The sequence below is a fragment of the Pseudophryne corroboree genome, chromosome 5 (assembly GCF_028390025.1).
Source record: "Pseudophryne corroboree isolate aPseCor3 chromosome 5, aPseCor3.hap2, whole genome shotgun sequence".
In the NCBI taxonomy this organism is placed as follows: Eukaryota; Metazoa; Chordata; class Amphibia; order Anura; family Myobatrachidae; genus Pseudophryne; species Pseudophryne corroboree.
This window is the reverse complement of record NC_086448.1, coordinates 289,142,197-289,168,883: the sequence shown is the minus strand read 5'-3', so window position 1 is coordinate 289,168,883 and position 26,687 is coordinate 289,142,197. Positions and strand designations below refer to the sequence as shown.

The 26,687-nt window shown below is 39.7% G+C and overlaps 1 protein-coding gene across 4 annotated transcripts in view; it reads right to left on the bottom strand.

Annotated features, from left to right (window-relative positions):
- ULK4 (unc-51 like kinase 4) overlaps nt 1–26,687 on the bottom strand; it is a 1,561,547-nt gene that overhangs the window by 935,159 nt on the left and 599,701 nt on the right. For all 4 annotated transcript variants that reach the window (XM_063922404.1, XM_063922401.1, XM_063922403.1 and 1 more), the window contains one exon: nt 553–714. In XM_063922404.1, the coding sequence (XP_063778474.1) occupies nt 553–714 (162 nt within the window). The remainder of the gene's footprint in view (nt 1–552; nt 715–26,687) is intronic.

The window sequence follows — 26,687 nt, the reverse complement described above, 5'->3', positions numbered from 1 at the left end:
TTCAGTAGATGGTATATTTTAGGGTTTATTTTGTAGCCTAATTAAATAGAATATTCAACAATAGGTCATTTAACCTAGACATGTAATCAATTTTCTCACACATTTTTAGCAATTAGTTCCCCTTCGGTAGACACAGTATCTATGTGCTGATGCTCCCCTCTGCAGACACTGAAGCATATCGGACGTTTGTGAACACAGGCAGCATATAAATATGCCCTATGTACTCTACCCTCCCTACATTATTACAATTGCCAGTTCCTGTGTTAGTCCAGTAGATGGAAACTGCCTTTCATGTAATAAAAATGCAGAATGCCAGGGTGTACTGAGCTCCAGAGCAGGGACAGCTGCAGGGGGAAAGTCTAAACACTCAATCAGTTGCTGAATATTATACTACTGTACATACATATTACTATAATAACATATCAATACTGACAGAAAGTAGTACATAGTTCAGTTAGATGCCTAAAGACTCGTTTAAAAATGCATGTGTGGGTGGAGACCCCATTCTACAGAAAACAAAATATAAGGCGCCAATAACATAAGGTTACATACCGATATAGCCGTTATCCTAAGAGAATCTACGGTTGAGTGGGTAAAAAGATACCACAGTGCAGGACCAATCTCTCCTGTAATGAATCCTTGGACATGTGAGGTTATTGTTGTGCAGACGTTTTCAATAATTTTTGCAGTCATATGATGAATGACAGGCTCTTCCTAAAAATAAGAAAATAAGCAAAGATTAAAAATGAAAAATTATTTCAACCATGTTCAGATTATATCACACTTTCTTCATCTTTATACAACAAATGGACCATGTGTCGGGAGGCAGTCAATCGACCTCCGGACTGAAGCCTGGCGGGCAATATACCGACGCTGGAATCCCGACACACGCCGCAATACCGGGCACCAAGCCCAAATCATGGCAAACTGACATGCTGAGCTGGCCACTGGGATCCCGGAGGTCAGGAGATCTCATACTGATCCCCACGAGACATCTGTCTATTAAACCCCACCACGACAGCGGAGTGTGCTATTTCACAGTCAAGTGTCACTGCAAGTAAATGCTGGGTACACACTGGCAGATATACTGGCCGATCAGTTGATCGGCCAATATATTGTCAGCTGATCGGCAGGTGTGTTCAGACGTATCGCGTTGGCCCTGCAGCACAGCCGATGACCAATATATCTGTAGATATATTTATACATTGTGCTGCGTGTATAGCCGAGCCGCTGAGCACTGGATAGGTTGGCCGTTCCTGCGTCACTTGGATGGGCGGGGTTATTCAAACGAGCCAGAGTCCTCGTAGGAGCAGCAGCAGCGCAGCCGGCACCAGTGTGGTGTAGGAGCTTCATTGGCTACAGAGTCTGGAGGTGGAAAGCACCAGAGCTTTGGCAGGTGAGTACGGATAAGAGGGCCGGGAAATCAGGGAAAGGGGGAGATAAGAGGAGAGGGGCGCTTGTGCAGACGCTGTCTGGGACACTGAGTAGGGGGGGGGGTGAGGGGGCAGAAGCTGACCGGCACATTGGGGAAGAGAGGAAGGAGGGTGCAGGTCACACTGTCACCCGTCGGGACTTTGGGTTCCCACTTGGCTGTCACCTGCTCCAGCATCCTTGTCCATGCTCTGTCCAGCAACATAGTCAGGGGCGGCCCCAGTCCCGCTTTTGCCTGATATTGGTGGCAGCTGCTATCAAAGAGCTGCAGCAGCGCTTGGGGATCAGAACCTGTAGCCAGAGACCACTATTCTGCCAGCAGGTGAGGGTGCTGTGTGACTGGGTGACTTAAGGGCCGGCAGGTGTGTGGGCAGACTGACTGTGACTGGGAGACTGACAGGCAGGTGAGGATGCTGAGTGACTATAACAGTTCTGTGGCTGCATGGGCAGCTGTCTGTGAATAGAAAGCAGTTGCTGCCTCTGACACATTAAATACACAAGTGTAGCAGTCTGATTACTTACTGCACATGTCTGCATAATGTCAGATTATGCTGCTCAACTAACTGCAATGCATGTGTGTGTATGTATGTGTGTGAACTATGGAGCATACTGTATGTACAGTGTGGCATGTTTTTATATTATGAAGCATGTGTACTGTATGTACTGTGCGGCACGGGTGTATTGGGCCATAGTTAAAACAAGGCACGTATCAATTTAATAGCAGATCATGTTAATAATTATTTTTGCTTAGTATTTACTACTGAAAGAGAGGGGAAGGGGCCACAGTTAAGTTGCAGGGATATTCAGGAAAATGAAACAAGTACATTTAGAGAGGAGAAGGTTCTAACAGAACTCTCAAAGCTGAAAGTGGACAAATATATGGGGCCAGATGGGATACATCCAAGGATACTAAAAGAACTTAAAAAGAGGTGCTGGTAGCACCATTGACAGAATTATTCAACCAGTCATTAGCATCAGGAGTAATTCCAGAGGACTGGAAAAGAGCAAACGTAGTCCCACTGCACAAAAGTGGAAGCAAGGAAGATGCAAACAACTACAGACCAGTGAGTCTTACATCAGTAGTAGGGAAATGGAAACACTCTTAAAAGAAAGAGTTGTAGATTATGTCAAATCCGGCAAGTTACAGGATCCCAAACAGCATGGATTCACTGGGGGGATGATCATGTCAAACAAATCTTATTGACTTTTTTGACTGTGTGACTAAAGTGATGGATAAAGGTGGAGCCATGGATAGCTTATCTAGACTGTAGTAAGGCTTTTGACACTGTTCTACATCGCAGACTGCTAAATAAACTTGAAAGTTTGGGATTGGATATTAGAATTATTGAACGGATAAGATCTTGGTTGAAAGATAGAAAACAGAGAGTTGTGGTAAATGGAGTGCATTCACAGGAGAGAAATGTTACCAGTGGAGTACCCCAGGGATCTGTACTTGGACCAGTGCTTTTTAATATCTTTATTGGTGACATTGCAAATGGCATTAAAGGGAAAGTATGCCTTTTTGCAGATGACACAAAGGTATGCAACAGGGTAGACACACCAGGTGGGGTAAAGGTAGACTACAGGAATGGTCAAGAGTGTGGCAATTACAGTTTAATGCCAAAAAATGCAAAATCATGCACTTGGGTTTCAAAAATCCAAAGGCTAAACATAGTATTAATGGCACTATACTGGAAACTACTGAGGAGGAAAGGGATCTAGGAGTCACTATTTCAGATGACTTAAAGGCAGGTAAGCAATGTAACAAGGCAATGAGGAAGGCTAGTCAGATGCTTGGCTGCATTGGGAGAAGAATCAGCAGCAGAAAGAAAGAAGTAATAATGCCACTGTATAGGTCATTGGTACGGCCTCATCTAGAATATAATACTGTGTTCAATTCTGGAGGCCATATCTTCAAAAGGATATTAATACATTAGAAACTGTACAAAGACGGGCAACTAAAATGGTGCATGGCCTACATCACAAAACATACCCAGAAAGACTAAGAAATCTCAATATGTATAGTTTGGAGCAGAGAAGGGAAAGGGCGGACATGATAGAAACTTTCAAATATATCAAGGGTTTTAACAAAGTCCAGGAGGGAAACATTCTCCAAATGAAGAGAAGCAATAGTACACGAGGACATGCACCGAGACTGGACAGGGAGAGGTTCAGGGGAAATTTGCGGAAAAATTACTTCACAGAAAGGGTAGTGGACAAGTGGAATAGCCTCCCATCAGAGGTGGTAAAAGCTAAGACAGTAGAGCAATTTAAGCATGCATGGGATAGATATAAGGATATCCTTACAAAGAAATAAGGATCAAATAAGGTTAGAGATAAAAATAATGTAAAAAAAAAAAAAAAAGGCAGACTAGATGGGCCAAGCGGTTCTTATCTGCCGACAAATTCTATTTTTCTATCATTGGGAAGGACCCCCTCTCTCACCAGTGCATCATGCCCCCTGCCCCCATAAAAATTGTCAGATGCTGTCATTGCTGTCTCGCTTAGGGTACTGCTCTCCGTGCTGTACCTGTGGCCAATCATCTCCAAGTGATAGGCTGTTTGTGCTGACTCAGTACACTACACACACACACTGGGCACAAAGCTGTAGGGGTAGAAGAGGAGAAGATGTGGTCAGGATGTGAGAGAAGGAGCAGGATAAAGGAGGAGGGAATGGGGCCAAAACATGATGGAAGGAGCAGAGAGATAGAGGAGAGGATGGGGCCAGAGCATGAGGGAAGGAGAAGGGAGATGGATGATAACATCAGCTGGAGAGTGAGGGAAGCAGTAGGATGATAGAGAAGATGGGGACAGGGTGTGAGGGTAGGAGTAGGGTAATGGAGAAGAGGAGCGGCTGGAGTGTGAGTGAAGGAGTAGGGTGATGAAGACGAGGAGGGGCCGGAGTGTGAGTGAAGGAGCGGCTGGAGTGTGAGTGAAGGAGTAGAGTGATGGAGATGAGGAGGGGCCTGAGTGTGAGTGAAGGAGTAGAGTGGTGACGAAGAGGAGCGGTTGGAGTGTGAGTGAAGGAGCAGGGTGATGGAGGAAAGGATGTGGTCAAGGTGTGACAGAAGAGTACATTCATAAAATTATCAAATATTTGACAGACCAGACTGCAGCCTAGGGTGCCAGGGCTTGGGTGAGTGCCAACTATCCCAACTTGGCACCCCCTCCCATACTTTTTTTTAACAAAAGTTCTTATATGCCATCAGACCATCCAGATGCCCCAGATATGCCATCAGGCCTCACCCGCTCCACAGACCACTTTCCATTTAGGGCTGCTTCATAAATTCATGGGTTGGTTTTTATCACAATCAGCCCCTGGGAAGGTCAGACACTGTAAGGAGCTGGATTGTGGGTGCTATCACCATCAGGAGGCCAGGACACTGTAAGGGGGTGCTGTCACCATCCGAAGTGCCTATCAGCGTTCAGTCCCAGACAGTCCCCTTTCAGCTCTGTTGTCTCTGCAGTCCTCTGATAAGTCCACTGGACGCCGCATTGCCATTGGTATTTTATTATTATCATTGCTGTACCTCATCTATTTCCCTAGCCATATGCTTCAATTCAGCATCTCATTTCTGTTTTTTTCTATAGTTTTACTAACCTCCATTTCCTACCATCCTCATGTCCTGGTCCTACCAGTTACCAGGCTACTCCTCTATTCCAACTTTATGCCCATGTGATCTCTACCCACATTCACCTACCACTTACACTTCTTCCCTGTATGTCTCTCACTCCTTACTCCTCCCTTTTTCCCTCTACCCAATTTAATCTTCCCTCCCTCTCTTTAAAAATACCAACCTTCTCCTTCTATACACTACCTCCCATGTTTTACCTTATAATTCTCCAGTTGTTTCTAGCTCTTTGCTCATTTACACATGGATTTGTCCTATTATGACCACTGTTGAGAAAAGTTTCAGCCTTGGCCTTGACAGCTAACTCCATTGGAGCTTAGGAGCTACATCAGTGGTTCCAAAACTGTTTTGAATCACGGCGCCATAGAGAATCATAATTTTTTTTCACAGCACCCGTACGCCAAAGTTTCTTATTAAGAAATTTAGAAAGAAATATTAAATTAAGTAAATTGTCTTTATATGCCATCTTTTGGGTTAATTTTGTGGTGAGGGACAAGATTTGACCACATATTGTATGATTTACCAGCACTGTTTTTGCCTATTAAATGGTCCATACATAATTTGAATTGGTTCTGGACCAACAACCCCAGGAGAAACACTGAGTTACACATTGCAAAAGTTTCCAGGAGAGGGATCCTGTGGCTCCCTCCCCAGTACACACAACTAGCACATTGACAGCAGGAATTGCATGCGCAGCCAGTGCCCAAACCCAGAAGTAAAATAATTGCATTGGCAATCACTTTACTTTTTAGCACACTGTAGACAAACTTCTATCAGAGCCCCTTGTCTCTGGATATGATCTATGGTAAATCCCGGCAATTTTTCCCATTATGTCTATGTTAATGACTCTATAAAGATTTACATATGCTGATCAATATCTAACACTGGGCTGTCTTTATAATTATACAGCAGCCTGTATATAGATGGTCATTATTTGTTAGCACCAGCTCAAGTCATACCTTAATATGGGAGACGGATGGAGCGAAAGAGAGAAAGACAGTTGGAGAGAAAACAAAGAAAGATAAAAGCCTATTTACTTTTCTTGTGTGCTCTTTAGAAGACCAGCCCACTATGTAAATTGCAGGGATATTGGGCACATTTTATGGCGATGATCTGCTAGTGTCTACGGAGGAAAGGTTAATTGGCTAATGTCCTCATCAACAGATACTGTATCTGCAGATAGCAGTGGTGGTTGTTCAGTTATGTGTACCAACTGCAGATATATCTGCAGATCAATTGATCTGCAGATATATCTTTAGGTGTGTACCCACTTTAAGACAACAAAAACACATCTGCCCAGATGTTGTACACATTTGTCAGGTATTAATACAGTTTATTTTTACTGACTTTTATATCATATTTGTGATTATATTTTATAAAAAATAAGGCTACATTTTCCAGCCAGCATTAACCCAATGCAGATAGTTTTCTTTCGTCTTTTTTTTTCTCTTTCTTTCCTTCTATTCCTATTTCTTATTTATTCACCTCTCCGCCAGCTCAGAAGTGCTTCTGTGCACTAACAGGATGGCATTTGCTCCGACTGTGACATAATAATTGCAGGGCTCTTGTGAAGTGAAATGGAAATGCAAATAATTGGATGTACTGTTGATCCTCTGTTGTTCAAGTAAAATAAGAAGTCTTAAGAGGATATAAAAACATATACTAAAGCAATGTACAGTAATCAGGCTAATGGGTGCTCTAGGAAAAAGAAATATACATCCAAAATTTATTGGATTATGTTTTTATTCTGCAAATAATGGCTTTTTTTCTCTATTGTGAAATTAGTTACTAATAAAATTATAATTCATCACTGTGCAAACTGTAAAGAACAACATTGTTAAAATTGTGCAGAATATATAAAACTTGGTCTACATTAGCAGACATGTGTAAATCCACTCACCTGGGCACCAGTCGTCTACATTCTGGAAAAGAATATAGCATCACTGCGTGAGATGAGCTTCCTTTTGTGTCCAAATAGAAACTGGACATTGTGTCCTAGGTGTGCTGTAATTAGCGCAGAGGCTGGAAGCCACGTGTAGGTTACAGTTGTATAACACTATTCCCGGTGGATGCTGAATATACACTTTTGCCGTGAGATAACACATTTATATCTGGCTAAATTCATTCACTCAGGTGACATACCAGTGGATCTGGCAGACTGTATAAAAACTGAGTGACGCCGCTGTGTTCCTATGGACGGCTGACCAAGCGGTAATATATCCAATTCCGCTGGGCACCTGGTGCACTTTAAGTTCTGTTCATTTAGCGAATATGCTGTTTAAATTATTACATTCTGTAGTTCTTGAATTTATTCTGTGAGATAAACCATGGTATTTTTAGATGTCTGTGAAGTGTATATATATATATATATATATATATATATATATATATAATAGGATTTTGATACCTACCAGTAAGTAATTTTCTCCTAGTCCGTAGAGGATGCTGGGGACGACATCAAGACCATGGGGTATAGACTGGATCCGCAGGAGACATGGGCACTCTAAAGACTTTTCATTGGGTGTGAACTGGCTCCTCCCTCTATGACCCTCCTCCAGACCTCAGTTGTAGGAACTGTGCCCAGGGAGACTGACATTTCGAGGAAAGGAATTACTTAACTAGTGTTGAGATATCTACCAGCTCACACCCTCAACCATGCCGCACACATGGCATTCAACATAACACACGCCAACAGGCATGAACCAATTGCAGCAACATGCTGAACTAAAATAACACAACTTGTGTAACTGTAATAACTAAACTGCAGGTAAAATACGCACTGGGACGGGCGCCCAGCATCCTCTGCGGACTAGGAGAAAAGGATTTACCGGTAGGTATCAAAATCCTATTTTCTCATACGTCCTAGAGGATGTTGGGGACGACATCAAGACCATGGGGTCTATACCAAAGCTCCAGTACGGGCGGGAGAGTGCGGATGACCCTGCAGCACCAATTGACCAAACTTGAGGTCCTCATCGGCCAAGGTGTCAAACTTGTAGAACTTAGCAAATGTGTTTGACCCTGACAAAGTAGCTGCTCGGCAAAGTTGTTATGCCGAGACGCCCCGGGCAGCCGCCCAGGATGAGCCCACCTTCCTAGTGGAGTGGGCCTTTACAGACGTCGGTAACGGCAATCCAGCATTAGTATGAGCTTGCTGAATCGTATTTCTAACAGGAAGCAGGACAGCCAATCTTGTTGTGAGCATACAGGACAAACAGAGCCTCTGTTTTCCGTATACGAGCCGCTCTAGCGACATAGATTTCCAAAGCTCTAACCACATCTAGAGATTTTAAATCTGTGAATGTGTCAATAACTACTGACACTACAATAGGTTGGTTTATGTGGAAAGAAGAAACCACCTTTGGAAGAAAATATTGGCGAGTTCGCAACTCTGCCCTATCTTCATGGAAAATCAGGTAAGGGCTCTTGTGAGACAAGGCCACCAATTCAGAAACCCGCTGTGCAGATGCCAAAGCCAAAAGCATCACCACTTTCCAAGTGAGAAACTTCAACTCTATCTTTTGTAGAGGCTCAAACCAATCCGATTGAAGGAACTGCAATACCCCGTTAAGGTCCCATGGTGCCAATGGAGGCACGAATGGAGGCTGGATGTGCAGAACCCCTTTCACGAAGGTCTGAACCTCTGGAAGAGAGACCAATTGTTTCTGGAAGAACACTGACAAGGCCGAAATATGGACCTTGATTGATGCCAATCGGAGGCCCGTCTCCACACCATCCTGCAAAAAAATGGAGAAAACGTCCTAAATGAAACTCTTCCGTAGGAGCTTTCTTGGATTTACACCAAGATAAAAAAAAATTTCCAAACACATGGTAATGTTTCGACGTTACTCCCTTTCTGGCCTGAATAAGGGTGGGGATGACCTCCTCGGGAATACCCTTCCTGGCTAGGATCCGGCGCTCAACAGCCATGCCGTCAAACGTAGCCGCAGTAAGTCTTGGTACACACACAGCCCCTGCTGCAGCAAGTCCTCTCGAGGAGGAAGAGGCCGAGGATCTCCTATGAGTAACTGCTGAAGATCTGGGTACCAAGCACTCCTTGGCCAGTCCGGGGCAATGAAGATTGCTCGAACCCTTGTTTTTCTTATGATCCTGAGTACTTTTGGGATCAGCGGAAGTGGAGGGAAGACATACACTGACGGAAACACCCATTGGGTCACCAGTGCATCCACTGCTACTGCTTGAGGGTCTCTCAACCTGGAACAGTATCTCTGAAGCTTCTTATTGAGACGAGACGCCATCATGTCTATTTGAGGAACTCCACAAAGACTGGTCACCTCTGTGAAGACTTCTTGGTGGAGGCCCCACTCTCCTGGATGGAGATCGTGTCTGCTGAGGAAGTCTGCTTCCCAGTTGTCTACTCCCGGAATGAATATTGCCGACAGAGCTTGTAGATGTTTTTCTGCCCAGCGGAGGATTTTTGTGTCCGCCTGGATCTGCACGGGACGGTCTTAAAGAAGATGTACCGCTTGTTGAAGGCCGTTGGTAAATGGCTCTTAGCTCCAGAACGTTTATGTGAAGGCAGGCTTCCTGTTGTGACCAACATCCCTGGAAGTTTTCTCCCTGAGAGACTGTTCCCCAGCCTCGGAGACTTGCATCCGTGGTTACCAGGACCCAGTACAGAATCCCGAACCTGCTTCCCTCTAGTAGGTGAGAGCTGTGTAACCACCACAGGAGCGAAATCCTGGTGTTTGACGACAGGATTATCTTTCTCTGCATGTGTAGGTGTGACCCCAACCACTTGTCCAACAGGTCCCACTGGAATACTCTGGCATGGAACCTGCCATACTGTATGGCCTCGTAGGCCGCGACCATCTTCCCCAGCAACCGAATGCACTGATGGATCGACACACTTGATGGTTTCAATATCTGTTTTACCATTTTCTGGATTTACAGAGCCTTTTCCAGCGGAAGAAATACTCTCTGAACTTCTGTGTCCAGAATCATCCCGAGGAAAGACACCCTTGTCGTCGGTTCCAACTGTGACTTTGGGTAATTTATGATCCACCCGTGTTGTTGGAGAATTGACAGAGAGAGTGATATGTTTTGTAACAACTACTCCCTGGATCTCGCCTTTATCAGGAGGTTGTCCAGATAAGGAATTATATTGACTCCTTTCTGACGAAGGAGAACCATCATCTCCGCCATCACCTTGGTGAATACCCTCGGCGCCGTGGAGAGACCGAAAGGTAACGTCTGGAATTGGTAATGGCAATCCTGAACCGCGAATCTCAGATAAACCTGGTGAGGAGGATAAATGGGAACATGCAGGTAAGCATCCTTTATGTCCACCGACACCAAGTAGTCCCCCCTCCTCCAGACTGGCAATCACTGCCCGAAGTGATTCCATCTTGAACTTGAACCTTTTTAGGTAACCATTCAGATCCTTTAGGTTTAGGATCGGTCTGACCGAGCCATCCGGCTTCGGAACAACAAAGAGGCTTGATTAATAACTCCTCCCTTGTTGTGACAACGGTACCAGGACTATGACCTGGTCTTGACATAACTTTTGGGATTGCCGCTGTTACTGCTTCTCTTTCTGACGGAGAAACTGGCAAGGTCGATTTGAAAAATTGGCATGGGGGAAAATCTTGAAACTCCAGCTTGTACCCCTGGGATACTATTTGCAACACACATGAATCCAGGCCAGACAGAATCAAATCCTGGCTGAAGAGTCTGAGACGTGCCCCCACCCGAGCGGCCTCCTGCAAGGGAGCTCCAGCGTCACGCTGGGGATTTGGCAGAAGTAGGGGTAGACTTCTACTCTTGGGAACCTGGAGCCGCTGTGGGCTTCTTTCCCCTTCCCCTACCTGCAAAGAAGGGGGAACCTCTCGTCTTTTTGTATTTATTGGGCCGAAAGGACTGCATTTGCGGGTGATAGGTCTTTTTTGCAGGTGCAGGCGCAGAGGGCAAAAAATAAGAATTTACTTACCGATAATTCTATTTCTCGTAGTCCGTAGTAAATGCTGGGAACTCCGTAAGGACCATGGGGAATAGCGGCTCCGCAGGAGACTGGGCACAAAAGTAAAGCTTTAGGACTACCTGGTGTGCACTGGCTCCTCCCCCTATGACCCTCCTCCAAGCCTCAGTTAGGATACTGTGCCCGGACGAGCGTACACAATAAGGAAGGATTTTGAATCCCGGGTAAGACTCATACCAGCCACACCAATCACACCGTACAACCTGTGATCTGAACCCAGTTAACAGCATGATAACAGAGGAGCCTCTGAAAAGATGGCTCACAACAATAATAACCCGATTTTTGTAACAATAACTATGTACAAGTATTGCAGACAATCCGCACTTGGGATGGGCGCCCAGCATCCACTACGTACTACGAGAAATAGAATTATCGGTAAGTAAATTCTTATTTTCTCTGACGTCCTAGTGGATGCTGGGAACTCCGTAAGGACCATGGGGATTATACCAAAGCTCCCAAACGGGCGGGAGAGTGCGGATGACTCTGCAGCACCGAATGAGAGAACTCCAGGTCCTCCTCAGCCAGGGTATCAAATTTGTAGAATTTAGCAAACGTGTTTGCCCCTGACCAAGTAGCTGCTCGGCAAAGTTGTAAAGCCGAGACCCCTTGGGCAGCCGCCCAAGATGAGCCCACCTTCCTTGTGGAATGGGCTTTTACAGATTTTGGCTGTGGCAGGCCTGCCACAGAATGTGCAAGCTGAATTGTACTACAAATCCAACGAGCAATAGTCTGCTTAGAAGCAGGAGCACCCAGCTTGTTGGGTGCATACAGGATAAACAGCGAGTCAGATTTTCTGACTCCAGTCGTCCTGGAAACATATATTTTCAGGGCCCTGACTACGTCCAGCAACTTGGAGTCCTCCAAGTCCCTAGTAGCCGCAGGTACCACAATAGGCTGGTTCAAGTGAAACGCTGAAACCACCTTAGGGAGAAATTGAGGACGAGTCCTCAATTCTGCCCTGTCCGTATGAAAAATTAGGTAAGGGCTTTTATAGGATAAAGCCGCCAATTCTGAGACACGCCTGGCTGAAGCCAGGGCCAACAGCATTACCACTTTCCATGTGAGATATTTTAAGTCCACAGTGGTTAGTGGTTCAAACCAATGTGATTTTAGGAACCCCAAAACTACATTGAGATCCCAAGGTGCCACTGGAGGCACAAAAGGAGGCTGTATATGCAGTACCCCCTTGACAAACGTCTGAACTTCAGGAACTGAAGCCAGTTCTTTCTGGAAGAAAATCGACAGGGCCGAAATTTGAACCTTAATGGACCCTAATTTTAGGCCCATAGACAGTCCTGTTTGCAGGAAATGCAGGAAAATTACCCAGTTGAAATTCCTCTGTAGGGGTCTTCCTGACCACGCAACATATTTACGCCAAATACGGTGATAATGCTGTACGGTTACATCCTTCCTGGCTTTGATCAGGGTAGGGATGACTTCATCCGGAATGCCTTTTTCCTTCAGGATCCGGCGTTCAACCGCCATGCCGTCAAACGCAGCCGCGGTAAGTCTTGGAACAGACAGGGTCCCTGCTGGAGCAGGTCCTTTCTTAGAGGTAGAGGCCACGGGTCCTCTGTGAGCATCTCTTGAAGTTCCGGGTACCAAGTCCTTCTTGGCCAATCCGGAGCCACGAGTATAGTCCTTACTCCTCTCTTTCTTATGATTCTCAGTACCTTGGGTATGAGAGGCAGAGGAGGGAACACATACACTGACTGGTACACCCACGGTGTTACCAGAGCGTCCACAGCTATTGCCTGAGGGTCCCTTGACCTGGCGCAATACCTGTCTAGTTTTTTGTTGAGGCGGGACGCCATCATGTCCACCTTTGGTTTTTCCCAACGGTTCACAATCATGTGGAAGACTTCTGGGTGAAGTCCCCACTCTCCCGGGTGGAGGTCGTGTCTGCTGAGGAAGTCTGCTTCCCAGTTGTCCACTCCCGGAATGAACACTGCTGACAGTGCTATCACATGATTTTCCGCCCAGCGAAGAATCCTTGCAACTTCTGCCATTGCCCTCCTGCTTCTTGTGCCGCCCTGTCTGTTTACGTGGGCGACTGCCGTGATGTTGTCTGACTGGATCAGCACCGGCTGACCTTGAAGCAGAGGTATTGCTAGGCTTAGAGCATTATAAGAAAGAGAAAAAGATTTCCAGCGCTTCACTTTATATATATCTAATAAAAAAGATTTTTTATATAGACAGATTTTTTATATAAATAAATTCTGTTTATTGTTGACATAAATTATAAGCACTGTGACAAATAAAATAAAAAAATAATAAAATAAAATAAAATGAAAATGGTACAAGTATTTGGACCAATAAAATTGATGTTATAAATTGTTTTTCTACTTGTGATCACAAGAATGCATTTGCTTGCAATAATTTAAACACTCATATGGACGATACACATGGACATACATATACAAACATAAAGACAAACATATCTGTGGTAACTATTTATATTCCAGGGGGAGTTGATACACTTTGTAGCGGTTTACTCTACTCCCCTGTGTTTTCTTTGATTTCCTCTTTAAAAATGTCACTTTGTGTCAGTTCGGTTAGGTAACCTGCAATATTGCAGTCTATTGCTGTGCGGGTTTAGATGCTGTGTCCCGCATTAGTTACATAAAAGTTCAAAGTTGCTACTCCGAAAAATGTATTGATTTTTGTCTGCCGGCAGACTTGGACGTTTGCTTACCGCGTCGTCCTCCTCCTTGGTCCTGGGCTCCCCGTTTACGGTGTCCGGCGTTCGGTGAGGACTAGCGGGCTCAGCGGCGGTCCGTGTTCTCTACAATCTACGCGTTTCGCCTGTCCAGGCTTCGTCAGGATGGTCGAGATAATCAATAGCATTGTGGGCTGCTTTTTATCTTTGGTGCGGTCCGTCCTTAATTGACAGTGCCGTCTTAGATAATTGATTTATTTTATCGGTGTGCGTTTGTTGTCCATTGTGCAAGTTTATTCCTTGTTGGACTATGGTTCTTCTTTGATCTTGTATTTTTCTTTAATGTTTTAGCAGTTCAGCAAGATATTCCGGGGATAATTAATTAATTAGTTTCAATTAGTGTCTTTGTTGTTATTGTTACGTGTTCCAGGTATAAGTAATTTGTTCGAATTAGACTTGAGTAGTTCAATCGGTTTAGTTAATAATCTACTAGTTACCACAATGAATTACATAAGACATGACAACATTTGAGTTTACATATAACATAAAAATATTGTCGGTGTGGCTTTTATTATTCAGATATCTATTTAAGTGAATTGTGCGTTATATGACCGAAAAAATTATGGTATAATACTCTTTATGAATAAATATTAAGGGATATGAATTAAAATTCCGAATAATTATGACAAAAATTAATTGATTACAATTGCTGTAAATTAATAGTAGTAAAAATAATAGATCAATATAAATATAAAGAAATATCAAAAAATAAATAAAAATAAAAATAAAAATAAAAATAAATTAATAGACATATATGTATATATTAAATAAAAAATTAAAAAATTATTAATTAATTAATATCTTGGTCTTGATTCTAATTATTTTTCTCCTTGTATTTATTCCCATTATTTTCGTTAGATGGCATTTTTATCTTAAGTGGATTTGTGTTAGTCTTTGAGAAATGGTTTCAGTTCGAAATCCAAATTGAGTCCATTGGGGTTTAAGGTGTCTAGTTCATAAATGAGTTTGGTTTCTTCTTTTAACAGCAGATCCTCTACATTTCCTCCTCTCCATGGTCTTTTGACTTGTTTTAGTCCCACAAATTGTATTTGTGCAGGGTCTCCTCCATGGTACTTTGAGAAATGTACTGGGACACTGTGATCTTCTTTTTTATTTTTGATATTGCATAAATGTTCGTTTATCCTTGTGGTTAATTTTCTTGAGGTTTTCCCTATGTATTGGAGTCCACATGGGCAGAATAGTAAATAGATAACCCCTTTTGTATGGCATGTGATTTTTTCTCTGATCCTATAGACAATTTTATTTGAATAGGCTGTGATTGTTGTTATCGCTTTGTTAGATTTGATGTTTGTTTTTTTGCATGCTGCACATGTTCTGCAGTGGTAGAAACCTTTAACGTTATCGTTCAACCATGTCCCTGGGTTCCTTTCTTTATTTGAATTTGTCATGCAACTCCTTACCAGACTTGTTTTTATTGTTGGAGGTCTTCTATAGATAATCCTCGGTTTTTTTGGTAGTATCTCCTTTAAGTCTTCATCGGTTTGGAGAATGTGCCAGTGTTTATTTAAAATGGTTTCTAGAGATTTACTCCGTCTGGAATATTCTGTTATGAAATTTATGTTCTGTTTTTGTTTTTCTGTTTTTTCTTCCTTATTCGTGTTGTATTTTAGAAGTTGATTCCTTTTTAGAGTGTCTGTGTGCTGTTTGTCTTTCTTGATTTTCTCTTTATCATAATGCTTTTCTTCAAAGTTTTTTATTAGAATATCTGATTGTTTTTCGTATTCGGTTTTTTTAGAACAGTTCCTCTTTACCCTACGTAATTGTCCTCTGGGGATATTCGACAACCAGTTGGGATGGTGGTTGCTCCTTGCGTCCAGATAGTTATTGCAATCCACTGGTTTGGTGTAGTTCTTAGTTTCTATTTTGCCTTCTTCTATATAGATGGTTAGGTCCAGGAAGTTTATATTGCTTCTACTAATTTCACTGGTAAACTCCAGGTTCTCACTGTTGATGTTTATGTTGTTGATAAATTCTTCTAGGTTTTTTACTTCTCCGTCCCAGATAATCAGCACGTCATCTATATATCTGGCCCACAATTTTATACTCTTTATGTAGTTGTTGTTTTTCCATATACGTTCTTTCTCCCACTGTGACAGGAAGAGGTTTGCATACGCCGGTGCGAATTTCGTACCCATCGCGGTCCCCCTCTCTTGGCTGTAGAAGTGATCTTCAAACCAGAAATAGTTATGTTTCAAAATGAATTTTATTCCGTCCACTATAAACTTTATTTGTTCGTGATGTATTGTGGAATCTTCTTCTAAGATTTTTTTGATATTGTTACATCCTTGTTGGTGCTCTATGCATGTATAGAGAGATTTGATGTCGCAGGTTGCCATACAATAAGTATCTTTCCACTCTAGTTCTTGAAGGACATTCAGTACCTGTGTAGTATCTTTGAGGTGGCCGCGTTGTTGTATTACAATTGGTTGTAATAACTGATCTATGTATCCTGATAAATTGGCTGTCAGAGATCCAATTCCGGATACTATTGGTCTTCCTGGTGGTTCTTGCTGGTTCTTATGTAACTTCGGAAGGTGGTAGAACACCGGAATCTTTGGATATTTCGGATAAAGATATTTGTATTCATCATCCGTCAGGATCTTTTTCTCTTGGCCGGTTTTCAGAAGTTCAATTAATTCTAGCTTGTACTGGTTGGTTGGATCTTTTTGTAAAATTTTATAGGTTAGTGGGTCACTCAGTAGTTTCTTGCCTTCGGAAATATACTTGTCCTTGTCCATAATGCATATTCCACCTCCTTTATCGGCTTGTTTTATGACAATTTCTTTATTTTTTGTTAATGTGTTGAGGGCCTTCTTCTCTTCAGCGGTTAAATTATTTTTCTCGTCCTGACATCTTCTATGTGTGTCGGCTCTTGTTTTTTTCATCTTTTTCAGGTCTCTTTCAACTAATTTTTGAAAGGTCACCAGTTGGGAACCTTTTAAATGTTGAGGGTAGAAGGTGGATTTTTCTTTTAAATTTGTATGTTTGAAACCATCTTCTTTAAGGATATTTTGAGGTATGTCTGTCTCAGATCTTTCCTTTTCTTTCCTATGGAAGAATTTCTTTATAGTTAATTTTCTCATGAATTTTTCCAGATCGATGAAAGTCTCAAATTCTTTTATTTCATTGGTTGGTGCAAATTTTAAGCCTTTTGTGAGGATTTTTGTTTCTGCATCCGTCAGGTTGTGTTTGCTAAGGTTGTATATTCCTGGTGGTATTATTTCCTTCCTCCTTTCTTTTTCTTTTTTTGATTTAATTTTTGCACCTCCTCGTGTTCCTCGCTGGTTTCGCTTCCTTTTCTTCTTCTTTTCTTCCTGTCCTGATTCTCGATTGGATTTGTTGTTTTCTTCGGTATGGCACCTGTATTGGTGAAAGAGCAGTTCTTCTGTACTAGCTCTAAAAAAGCATCTAGATATTCATCTGCATCGTCAATCTCTGTGTCTGATTCAACTGGTAACATTCTGTGTTTTTCTTTTTCTGCTTTTTCTTTTATACGTTCCATCAGTGTTCTGGCTGATACATCCATTTGGTTTTGGCTGAATTCTTGACCTTGTTTATAGATTTCTCTGATCCTGTCCTCATCAAGGGGTCTTCCTATCTCTGAGTTTCTGTTTCTTTCAGGTCTTCTTTCCAATTTGGTGTCTTTATTCCATTCTCCTCTATTTTCTCTAGGATCCCTTTTGGTCCTTGAGTTGGGATACATTTCTGTATGAAATTGTCTCTGGTCCTGGTTTCTAGAAACATCCCTAGATGTGTACTGTTTCGTTCTGTAGTCTTCAGATCTTCTTTGATTTCTTTCTGGCATTTTTTCTTGCCATATCCTTTCTCTCCTTATGTTATCCTGAGGCTTTGTTGGTTGCCAATTTCTGTAGTCATTTTTGTAGTCTGTCATATCCCTGTGGTATTTCTTCTTTTTTTGTTCAACTATCTCTTCTTCTATTTTTCTTAGTTTACTCTTTGTCCAAATCTGGAGGTTTTTGTAATCTTCTAAATGTTCAAATGGTTTGAAAGTTTTTCTAATTCTTTCTATTTCTTGTTTCCTTTCTTTTCCTGAATCTTCTCTGTCTTTTATGATCAGAGCCATTAGTTTGAAGGAGCAGGAGTCCAATGTTTCATTCCATTGGATTAAAAAATCTTTATTTTTACTACTGAATGATGGTTTCTTTATGATCCTTAGACCTCTTGGGATCATTTTATTTTCTATATATTTGGATAGGGTCGCACTTTCCCACCATTGTTTTATTTCTAAAACTTCTAATTTTTCATATCTTAGATATAGGTCACAGAAATTTTCTTCACTTGGATTATTCATTCTCGGTGTACTTTGTATTTCTTCGTCATTGAAAAGGGTCCCCAGGTTTCTAAGTCTTTCTTCCCTATTCATTTTTGTTCAGTTTAATTTAATTTTACAATTATACTGTTGTTTATGTATAAAAGGTACAAAAAATTTTTTTCAAAAACAATTAAAATAAGATAATGGTAATATTGATACTAAAAATGAGTTAGCTGCTGCTTGCCTGGAGTATTTTTTTTGGTAAGCAAGGTATAGGTGGTGGCAAGCTGCGCTCAGCTCTTTAAAAGTATTAGATACAAAGTAGCTGCTATTGGAAATATGGGATTGTTAGGGGTACTCCTTCCCCAAAACGGTATATGCAATATAAGAAAGAGAAAAAGATTTCCAGCGCTTCACTTTATATATATCTAATAAAAAAGATTTTTTATATAGACAGATTTTTTATATAAATAAATTCTGTTTATTGTTGACATAAATTATAAGCACTGTGACAAATAAAATAAAAAAATAATAAAATAAAATAAAATGAAAATGGTACAAGTATTTGGACCAATAAAATTGATGTTATAAATTGTTTTTCTACTTGTGATCACAAGAATGCATTTGCTTGCAATAATTTAAACACTCATATGGACGATACACATGGACATTTACAAACATAAAGACAAACATATCTGTGGTAACTATTTATATTCCAGGGGGAGTTGATACACTTTGTAGCGGTTTACTCTACTCCCCTGTGTTTTCTTTGATTTCCTCTTTAAAAATGTCACTTTGTGTCAGTTCGGTTAGGTAACCTGCAATATTGCAGTCTATTGCTGTGCGGGTTTAGATGCTGTGTCCCGCATTAGTTACATAAAAGTTCAAAGTTGCTACTCCGAAAAATGTATTGATTTTTGTCTGCCGGCAGACTTGGACGTTTGCTTACCGCGTCGTCCTCCTCCTTGGTCCTGGGCTCCCCGTTTACGGTGTCCGGCGTTCGGTGAGGACTAGCGGGCTCAGCGGCGGTCCGTGTTCTCTACAATCTACGCGTTTCGCCTGTCCAGGCTTCGTCAGGATGGTCGAGATAATCAATAGCATTGTGGGCTGCTTTTTATCTTTGGTGCGGTCCGTCCTTAATTGACAGTGCCGTCTTAGATAATTGATTTATTTTATCGGTGTGCGTTTGTTGTCCATTGTGCAAGTTTATTCCTTGTTGGACTATGGTTCTTCTTTGATCTTGTATTTTTCTTTAATGTTTTAGCAGTTCAGCAAGATATTCCGGGGATAATTAATTAATTAGTTTCAATTAGTGTCTTTGTTGTTATTGTTACGTGTTCCAGGTATAAGTAATTTGTTCGAATTAGACTTGAGTAGTTCAATCGGTTTAGTTAATAATCTACTAGTTACCACAATGAATTACATAAGACATGACAACATTTGAGTTTACATATAACATAAAAATATTGTCGGTGTGGCTTTTATTATTCAGATATCTATTTAAGTGAATTGTGCGTTATATGACCGAAAAAATTATGGTATAATACTCTTTATGAATAAATATTAAGGGATATGAATTAAAATTCCGAATAATTATGACAAAAATTAATTGATTACAATTGCTGTAAATTAATAGTAGTAAAAATAATAGATCAATATAAATATAAAGAAATATCAAAAAATAAATAAAAATAAAAATAAAAATAAAAATAAATTAATAGACATATATGTATATATTAAATAAAAAATTAAAAAATTATTAATTAATTAATATCTTGGTCTTGATTCTAATTATTTTTCTCCTTGTATTTATTCCCATTATTTTCGTTAGATGGCATTTTTATCTTAAGTGGATTTGTGTTAGTCTTTGAGAAATGGTTTCAGTTCGAAATCCAAATTGAGTCCATTGGGGTTTAAGGTGTCTAGTTCATAAATGAGTTTGGTTTCTTCTTTTAACAGCAGATCCTCTACATTTCCTCCTCTCCATGGTCTTTTGACTTGTTTTAGTCCCACAAATTGTATTTGTGCAGGGTCTCCTCCATGGTACTTTGAGAAATGTACTGGGACACTGTGATCTTCTTTTTTATTTTTGATATTGCATAAATGTTCGTTTATCCTTGTGGTTAATTTTCTTGAGGTTTTCCCTATGTATTGGAGTCCACATGGGCAGAATAGTAAATAGATAACCCCTTTTGTATGGCATGTGATTTTTTCTCTGATCCTATAGACAATTTTATTTGAATAGGCTGTGATTGTTGTTATCGCTTTGTTAGATTTGATGTTTGTTTTTTTGCATGCTGCACATGTTCTGCAGTGGTAGAAACCTTTAACGTTATCGTTCAACCATGTCCCTGGGTTCCTTTCTTTATTTGAATTTGTCATGCAACTCCTTACCAGACTTGTTTTTATTGTTGGAGGTCTTCTATAGATAATCCTCGGTTTTTTTGGTAGTATCTCCTTTAAGTCTTCATCGGTTTGGAGAATGTGCCAGTGTTTATTTAAAATGGTTTCTAGAGATTTACTCCGTCTGGAATATTCTGTTATGAAATTTATGTTCTGTTTTTGTTTTTCTGTTTTTTCTTCCTTATTCGTGTTGTATTTTAGAAGTTGATTCCTTTTTAGAGTGTCTGTGTGCTGTTTGTCTTTCTTGATTTTCTCTTTATCATAATGCTTTTCTTCAAAGTTTTTTATTAGAATATCTGATTGTTTTTCGTATTCGGTTTTTTTAGAACAGTTCCTCTTTACCCTACGTAATTGTCCTCTGGGGATATTCGACAACCAGTTGGGATGGTGGTTGCTCCTTGCGTCCAGATAGTTATTGCAATCCACTGGTTTGGTGTAGTTCTTAGTTTCTATTTTGCCTTCTTCTATATAGATGGTTAGGTCCAGGAAGTTTATATTGCTTCTACTAATTTCACTGGTAAACTCCAGGTTCTCACTGTTGATGTTTATGTTGTTGATAAATTCTTCTAGGTTTTTTACTTCTCCGTCCCAGATAATCAGCACGTCATCTATATATCTGGCCCACAATTTTATACTCTTTATGTAGTTGTTGTTTTTCCATATACGTTCTTTCTCCCACTGTGACAGGAAGAGGTTTGCATACGCCGGTGCGAATTTCGTACCCATCGCGGTCCCCCTCTCTTGGCTGTAGAAGTGATCTTCAAACCAGAAATAGTTATGTTTCAAAATGAATTTTATTCCGTCCACTATAAACTTTATTTGTTCGTGATGTATTGTGGAATCTTCTTCTAAGATTTTTTTGATATTGTTACATCCTTGTTGGTGCTCTATGCATGTATAGAGAGATTTGATGTCGCAGGTTGCCATACAATAAGTATCTTTCCACTCTAGTTCTTGAAGGACATTCAGTACCTGTGTAGTATCTTTGAGGTGGCCGCGTTGTTGTATTACAATTGGTTGTAATAACTGATCTATGTATCCTGATAAATTGGCTGTCAGAGATCCAATTCCGGATACTATTGGTCTTCCTGGTGGTTCTTGCTGCAAGAACCACCAGGAAGACCAATAGTATCCGGAATTGGATCTCTGACAGCCAATTTATCAGGATACATAGATCAGTTATTACAACCAATTGTAATACAACAACGCGGCCACCTCAAAGATACTACACAGGTACTGAATGTCCTTCAAGAACTAGAGTGGAAAGATACTTATTGTATGGCAACCTGCGACATCAAATCTCTCTATACATGCATAGAGCACCAACAAGGATGTAACAATATCAAAAAAATCTTAGAAGAAGATTCCACAATACATCACGAACAAATAAAGTTTATAGTGGACGGAATAAAATTCATTTTGAAACATAACTATTTCTGGTTTGAAGATCACTTCTACAGCCAAGAGAGGGGGACCGCGATGGGTACGAAATTCGCACCGGCGTATGCAAACCTCTTCCTGTCACAGTGGGAGAAAGAACGTATATGGAAAAACAACAACTACATAAAGAGTATAAAATTGTGGGCCAGATATATAGATGACGTGCTGATTATCTGGGACGGAGAAGTAAAAAACCTAGAAGAATTTATCAACAACATAAACATCAACAGTGAGAACCTGGAGTTTACCAGTGAAATTAGTAGAAGCAATATAAACTTCCTGGACCTAACCATCTATATAGAAGAAGGCAAAATAGAAACTAAGAACTACACCAAACCAGTGGATTGCAATAACTATCTGGACGCAAGGAGCAACCACCATCCCAACTGGTTGTCGAATATCCCCAGAGGACAATTACGTAGGGTAAAGAGGAACTGTTCTAAAAAAAAACCGAATACGAAAAACAATCAGATATTCTAATAAAAAACTTTGAAGAAAAGCATTATGATAAAGAGAAAATCAAGAAAGACAAACAGCACACAGACACTCTAAAAAGGAATCAACTTCTAAAATACAACACGAATAAGGAAGAAAAAACAGAAAAACAAAAACAGAACATAAATTTCATAACAGAATATTCCAGACGGAGTAAATCTCTAGAAACCATTTTAAATAAACACTGGCACATTCTCCAAACCGATGAAGACTTAAAGGAGATACTACCAAAAAAACCGAGGATTATCTATAGAAGACCTCCAACAATAAAAACAAGTCTGGTAAGGAGTTGCATGACAAATTCAAATAAAGAAAGGAACCCAGGGACATGGTTGAACGATAACGTTAAAGGTTTCTACCACTGCAGAACATGTGCAGCATGCAAAAAAACAAACATCAAATCTAACAAAGCGATAACAACAATCACAGCCTATTCAAATAAAATTGTCTATAGGATCAGAGAAAAAATCACATGCCATACAAAAGGGGTTATCTATTTACTATTCTGCCCATGTGGACTCCAATACATAGGGAAAACCTCAAGAAAATTAACCACAAGGATAAACGAACATTTATGCAATATCAAAAATAAAAAAGAAGATCACAGTGTCCCAGTACATTTCTCAAAGTACCATGGAGGAGACCCTGCACAAATACAATTTGTGGGACTAAAACAAGTCAAAAGACCATGGAGAGGAGGAAATGTAGAGGATCTGCTGTTAAAAGAAGAAACCAAACTCATTTATGAACTAGACACCTTAAACCCCAATGGACTCAATTTGGATTTCGAACTGAAACCATTTCTCAAAGACTAACACAAATCCACTTAAGATAAAAATGCCATCTAACGAAAATAATGGGAATAAATACAAGGAGAAAAATAATTAGAATCAAGACCAAGATATTAATTAATTAATAATTTTTTAATTTTTTATTTAATATATACATATATGTCTATTAATTTATTTTTATTTTTATTTTTATTTATTTTTTGATATTTCTTTATATTTATATTGATCTATTATTTTTACTACTATTAATTTACAGCAATTGTAATCAATTAATTTTTGTCATAATTATTCGGAATTTTAATTCATATCCCTTAATATTTATTCATAAAGAGTATTATACCATAATTTTTTCGGTCATATAACGCACAATTCACTTAAATAGATATCTGAATAATAAAAGCCACACCGACAATATTTTTATGTTATATGTAAACTCAAATGTTGTCATGTCTTATGTAATTCATTGTGGTAACTAGTAGATTATTAACTAAACCGATTGAACTACTCAAGTCTAATTCGAACAAATTACTTATACCTGGAACACGTAACAATAACAACAAAGACACTAATTGAAACTAATTAATTAATTATCCCCGGAATATCTTGCTGAACTGCTAAAACATTAAAGAAAAATACAAGATCAAAGAAGAACCATAGTCCAACAAGGAATAAACTTGCACAATGGACAACAAACGCACACCGATAAAATAAATCAATTATCTAAGACGGCACTGTCAATTAAGGACGGACCGCACCAAAGATAAAAAGCAGCCCACAATGCTATTGATTATCTCGACCATCCTGACGAAGCCTGGACAGGCGAAACGCGTAGATTGTAGAGAACACGGACCGCCGCTGAGCCCGCTAGTCCTCACCGAACGCCGGACACCGTAAACGGGGAGCCCAGGACCAAGGAGGAGGACGACGCGGTAAGCAAACGTCCAAGTCTGCCGGCAGACAAAAATCAATACATTTTTCGGAGTAGCAACTTTGAACTTTTATGTAACTAATGCGGGACACAGCATCTAAACCCGCACAGCAATAGACTGCAATATTGCAGGTTACCTAACCGAACTGACACAAAGTGACATTTTTAAAGAGGAAATCAAAGAAAACACAGGGGAGTAGAGTAAACCGCTACAAAGTGTATCAACTCCCCCTGGAATATAAATAGTTACCACAGATATGTTTGTCTTTATGTTTGTATATGTATGTCCATGTGTATCGTCCATATGAGTGTTTAAATTATTGCAAGCAAATGCATTCTTGTGATCACAAGTAGAAAAACAATTTATAACATCAATTTTATTGGTCCAAATACTTGTACCATTTTCATTTTATTTTATTTTATTATTTTTTTATTTTATTTGTCACAGTGCTTATAATTTATGTCAACAATAAACAGAATTTATTTATATAAAAAATCTGTCTATATAAAAAATCTTTTTTATTAGATATATATAAAGTGAAGCGCTGGAAATCTTTTTCTCTTTCTTATATTGCATATACCGTTTTGGGGAAGGAGTACCCCTAACAATCCCATATTTCCAATAGCAGCTACTTTGTATCTAATACTTTTAAAGAGCTGAGCGCAGCTTGCCACCACCTATACCTTGCTTACCAAAAAAAATACTCCAGGCAAGCAGCAGCTAACTCATTTTTAGTATCAATATTACCATTATCTTATTTTAATTGTTTTTGAAAAATTTTTTTTGTACCTTTTATACATAAACAACAGTATAATTGTAAAATTAAATTAAACTGAACAAAAATGAATAGGGAAGAAAGACTTAGAAACCTGGGGACCCTTTTCAATGACGAAGAAATACAAAGTACACCGAGAATGAATAATCCAAGTGAAGAAAATTTCTGTGACCTATATCTAAGATATGAAAAATTAGAAGTTTTAGAAATAAAACAATGGTGGGAAAGTGCGACCCTATCCAAATATATAGAAAATAAAATGATCCCAAGAGGTCTAAGGATCATAAAGAAACCATCATTCAGTAGTAAAAATAAAGATTTTTTAATCCAATGGAATGAAACATTGGACTCCTGCTCCTTCAAACTAATGGCTCTGATCATAAAAGACAGAGAAGATTCAGGAAAAGAAAGGAAACAAGAAATAGAAAGAATTAGAAAAACTTTCAAACCATTTGAACATTTAGAAGATTACAAAAACCTCCAGATTTGGACAAAGAGTAAACTAAGAAAAATAGAAGAAGAGATAGTTGAACAAAAAAAGAAGAAATACCACAGGGATATGACAGACTACAAAAATGACTACAGAAATTGGCAACCAACAAAGCCTCAGGATAACATAAGGAGAGAAAGGATATGGCAAGAAAAAATGCCAGAAAGAAATCAAAGAAGATCTGAAGACTACAGAACGAAACAGTACACATCTAGGGATGTTTCTAGAAACCAGGACCAGAGACAATTCATACAGAAATGTATCCCAACTCAAGGACCAAAAGGGATCCTAGAGAAAATAGAGGAGAATGGAATAAAGACACCAAATTGGAAAGAAGACCTGAAAGAAACAGAAACTCAGAGATAGGAAGACCCCTTGATGAGGACAGGATCAGAGAAATCTATAAACAAGGTCAAGAATTCAGCCAAAACCAAATGGATGTATCAGCCAGAACACTGATGGAACGTATAAAAGAAAAAGCAGAAAAAGAAAAACACAGAATGTTACCAGTTGAATCAGACACAGAGATTGACGATGCAGATGAATATCTAGATGCTTTTTTAGAGCTAGTACAGAAGAACTGCTCTTTCACCAATACAGGTGCCATACCGAAGAAAACAACAAATCCAATCGAGAATCAGGACAGGAAGAAAAGAAGAAGAAAAGGAAGCGAAACCAGCGAGGAACACGAGGAGGTGCAAAAATTAAATCAAAAAAAGAAAAAGAAAGGAGGAAGGAAATAATACCACCAGGAATATACAACCTTAGCAAACACAACCTGACGGATGCAGAAACAAAAATCCTCACAAAAGGCTTAAAATTTGCACCAACCAATGAAATAAAAGAATTTGAGACTTTCATCGATCTGGAAAAATTCATGAGAAAATTAACTATAAAGAAATTCTTCCATAGGAAAGAAAAGGAAAGATCTGAGACAGACATACCTCAAAATATCCTTAAAGAAGATGGTTTCAAACATACAAATTTAAAAGAAAAATCCACCTTCTACCCTCAACATTTAAAAGGTTCCCAACTGGTGACCTTTCAAAAATTAGTTGAAAGAGACCTGAAAAAGATGAAAAAAACAAGAGCCGACACACATAGAAGATGTCAGGACGAGAAAAATAATTTAACCGCTGAAGAGAAGAAGGCCCTCAACACATTAACAAAAAATAAAGAAATTGTCATAAAACAAGCCGATAAAGGAGGTGGAATATGCATTATGGACAAGGACAAGTATATTTCCGAAGGCAAGAAACTACTGAGTGACCCACTAACCTATAAAATTTT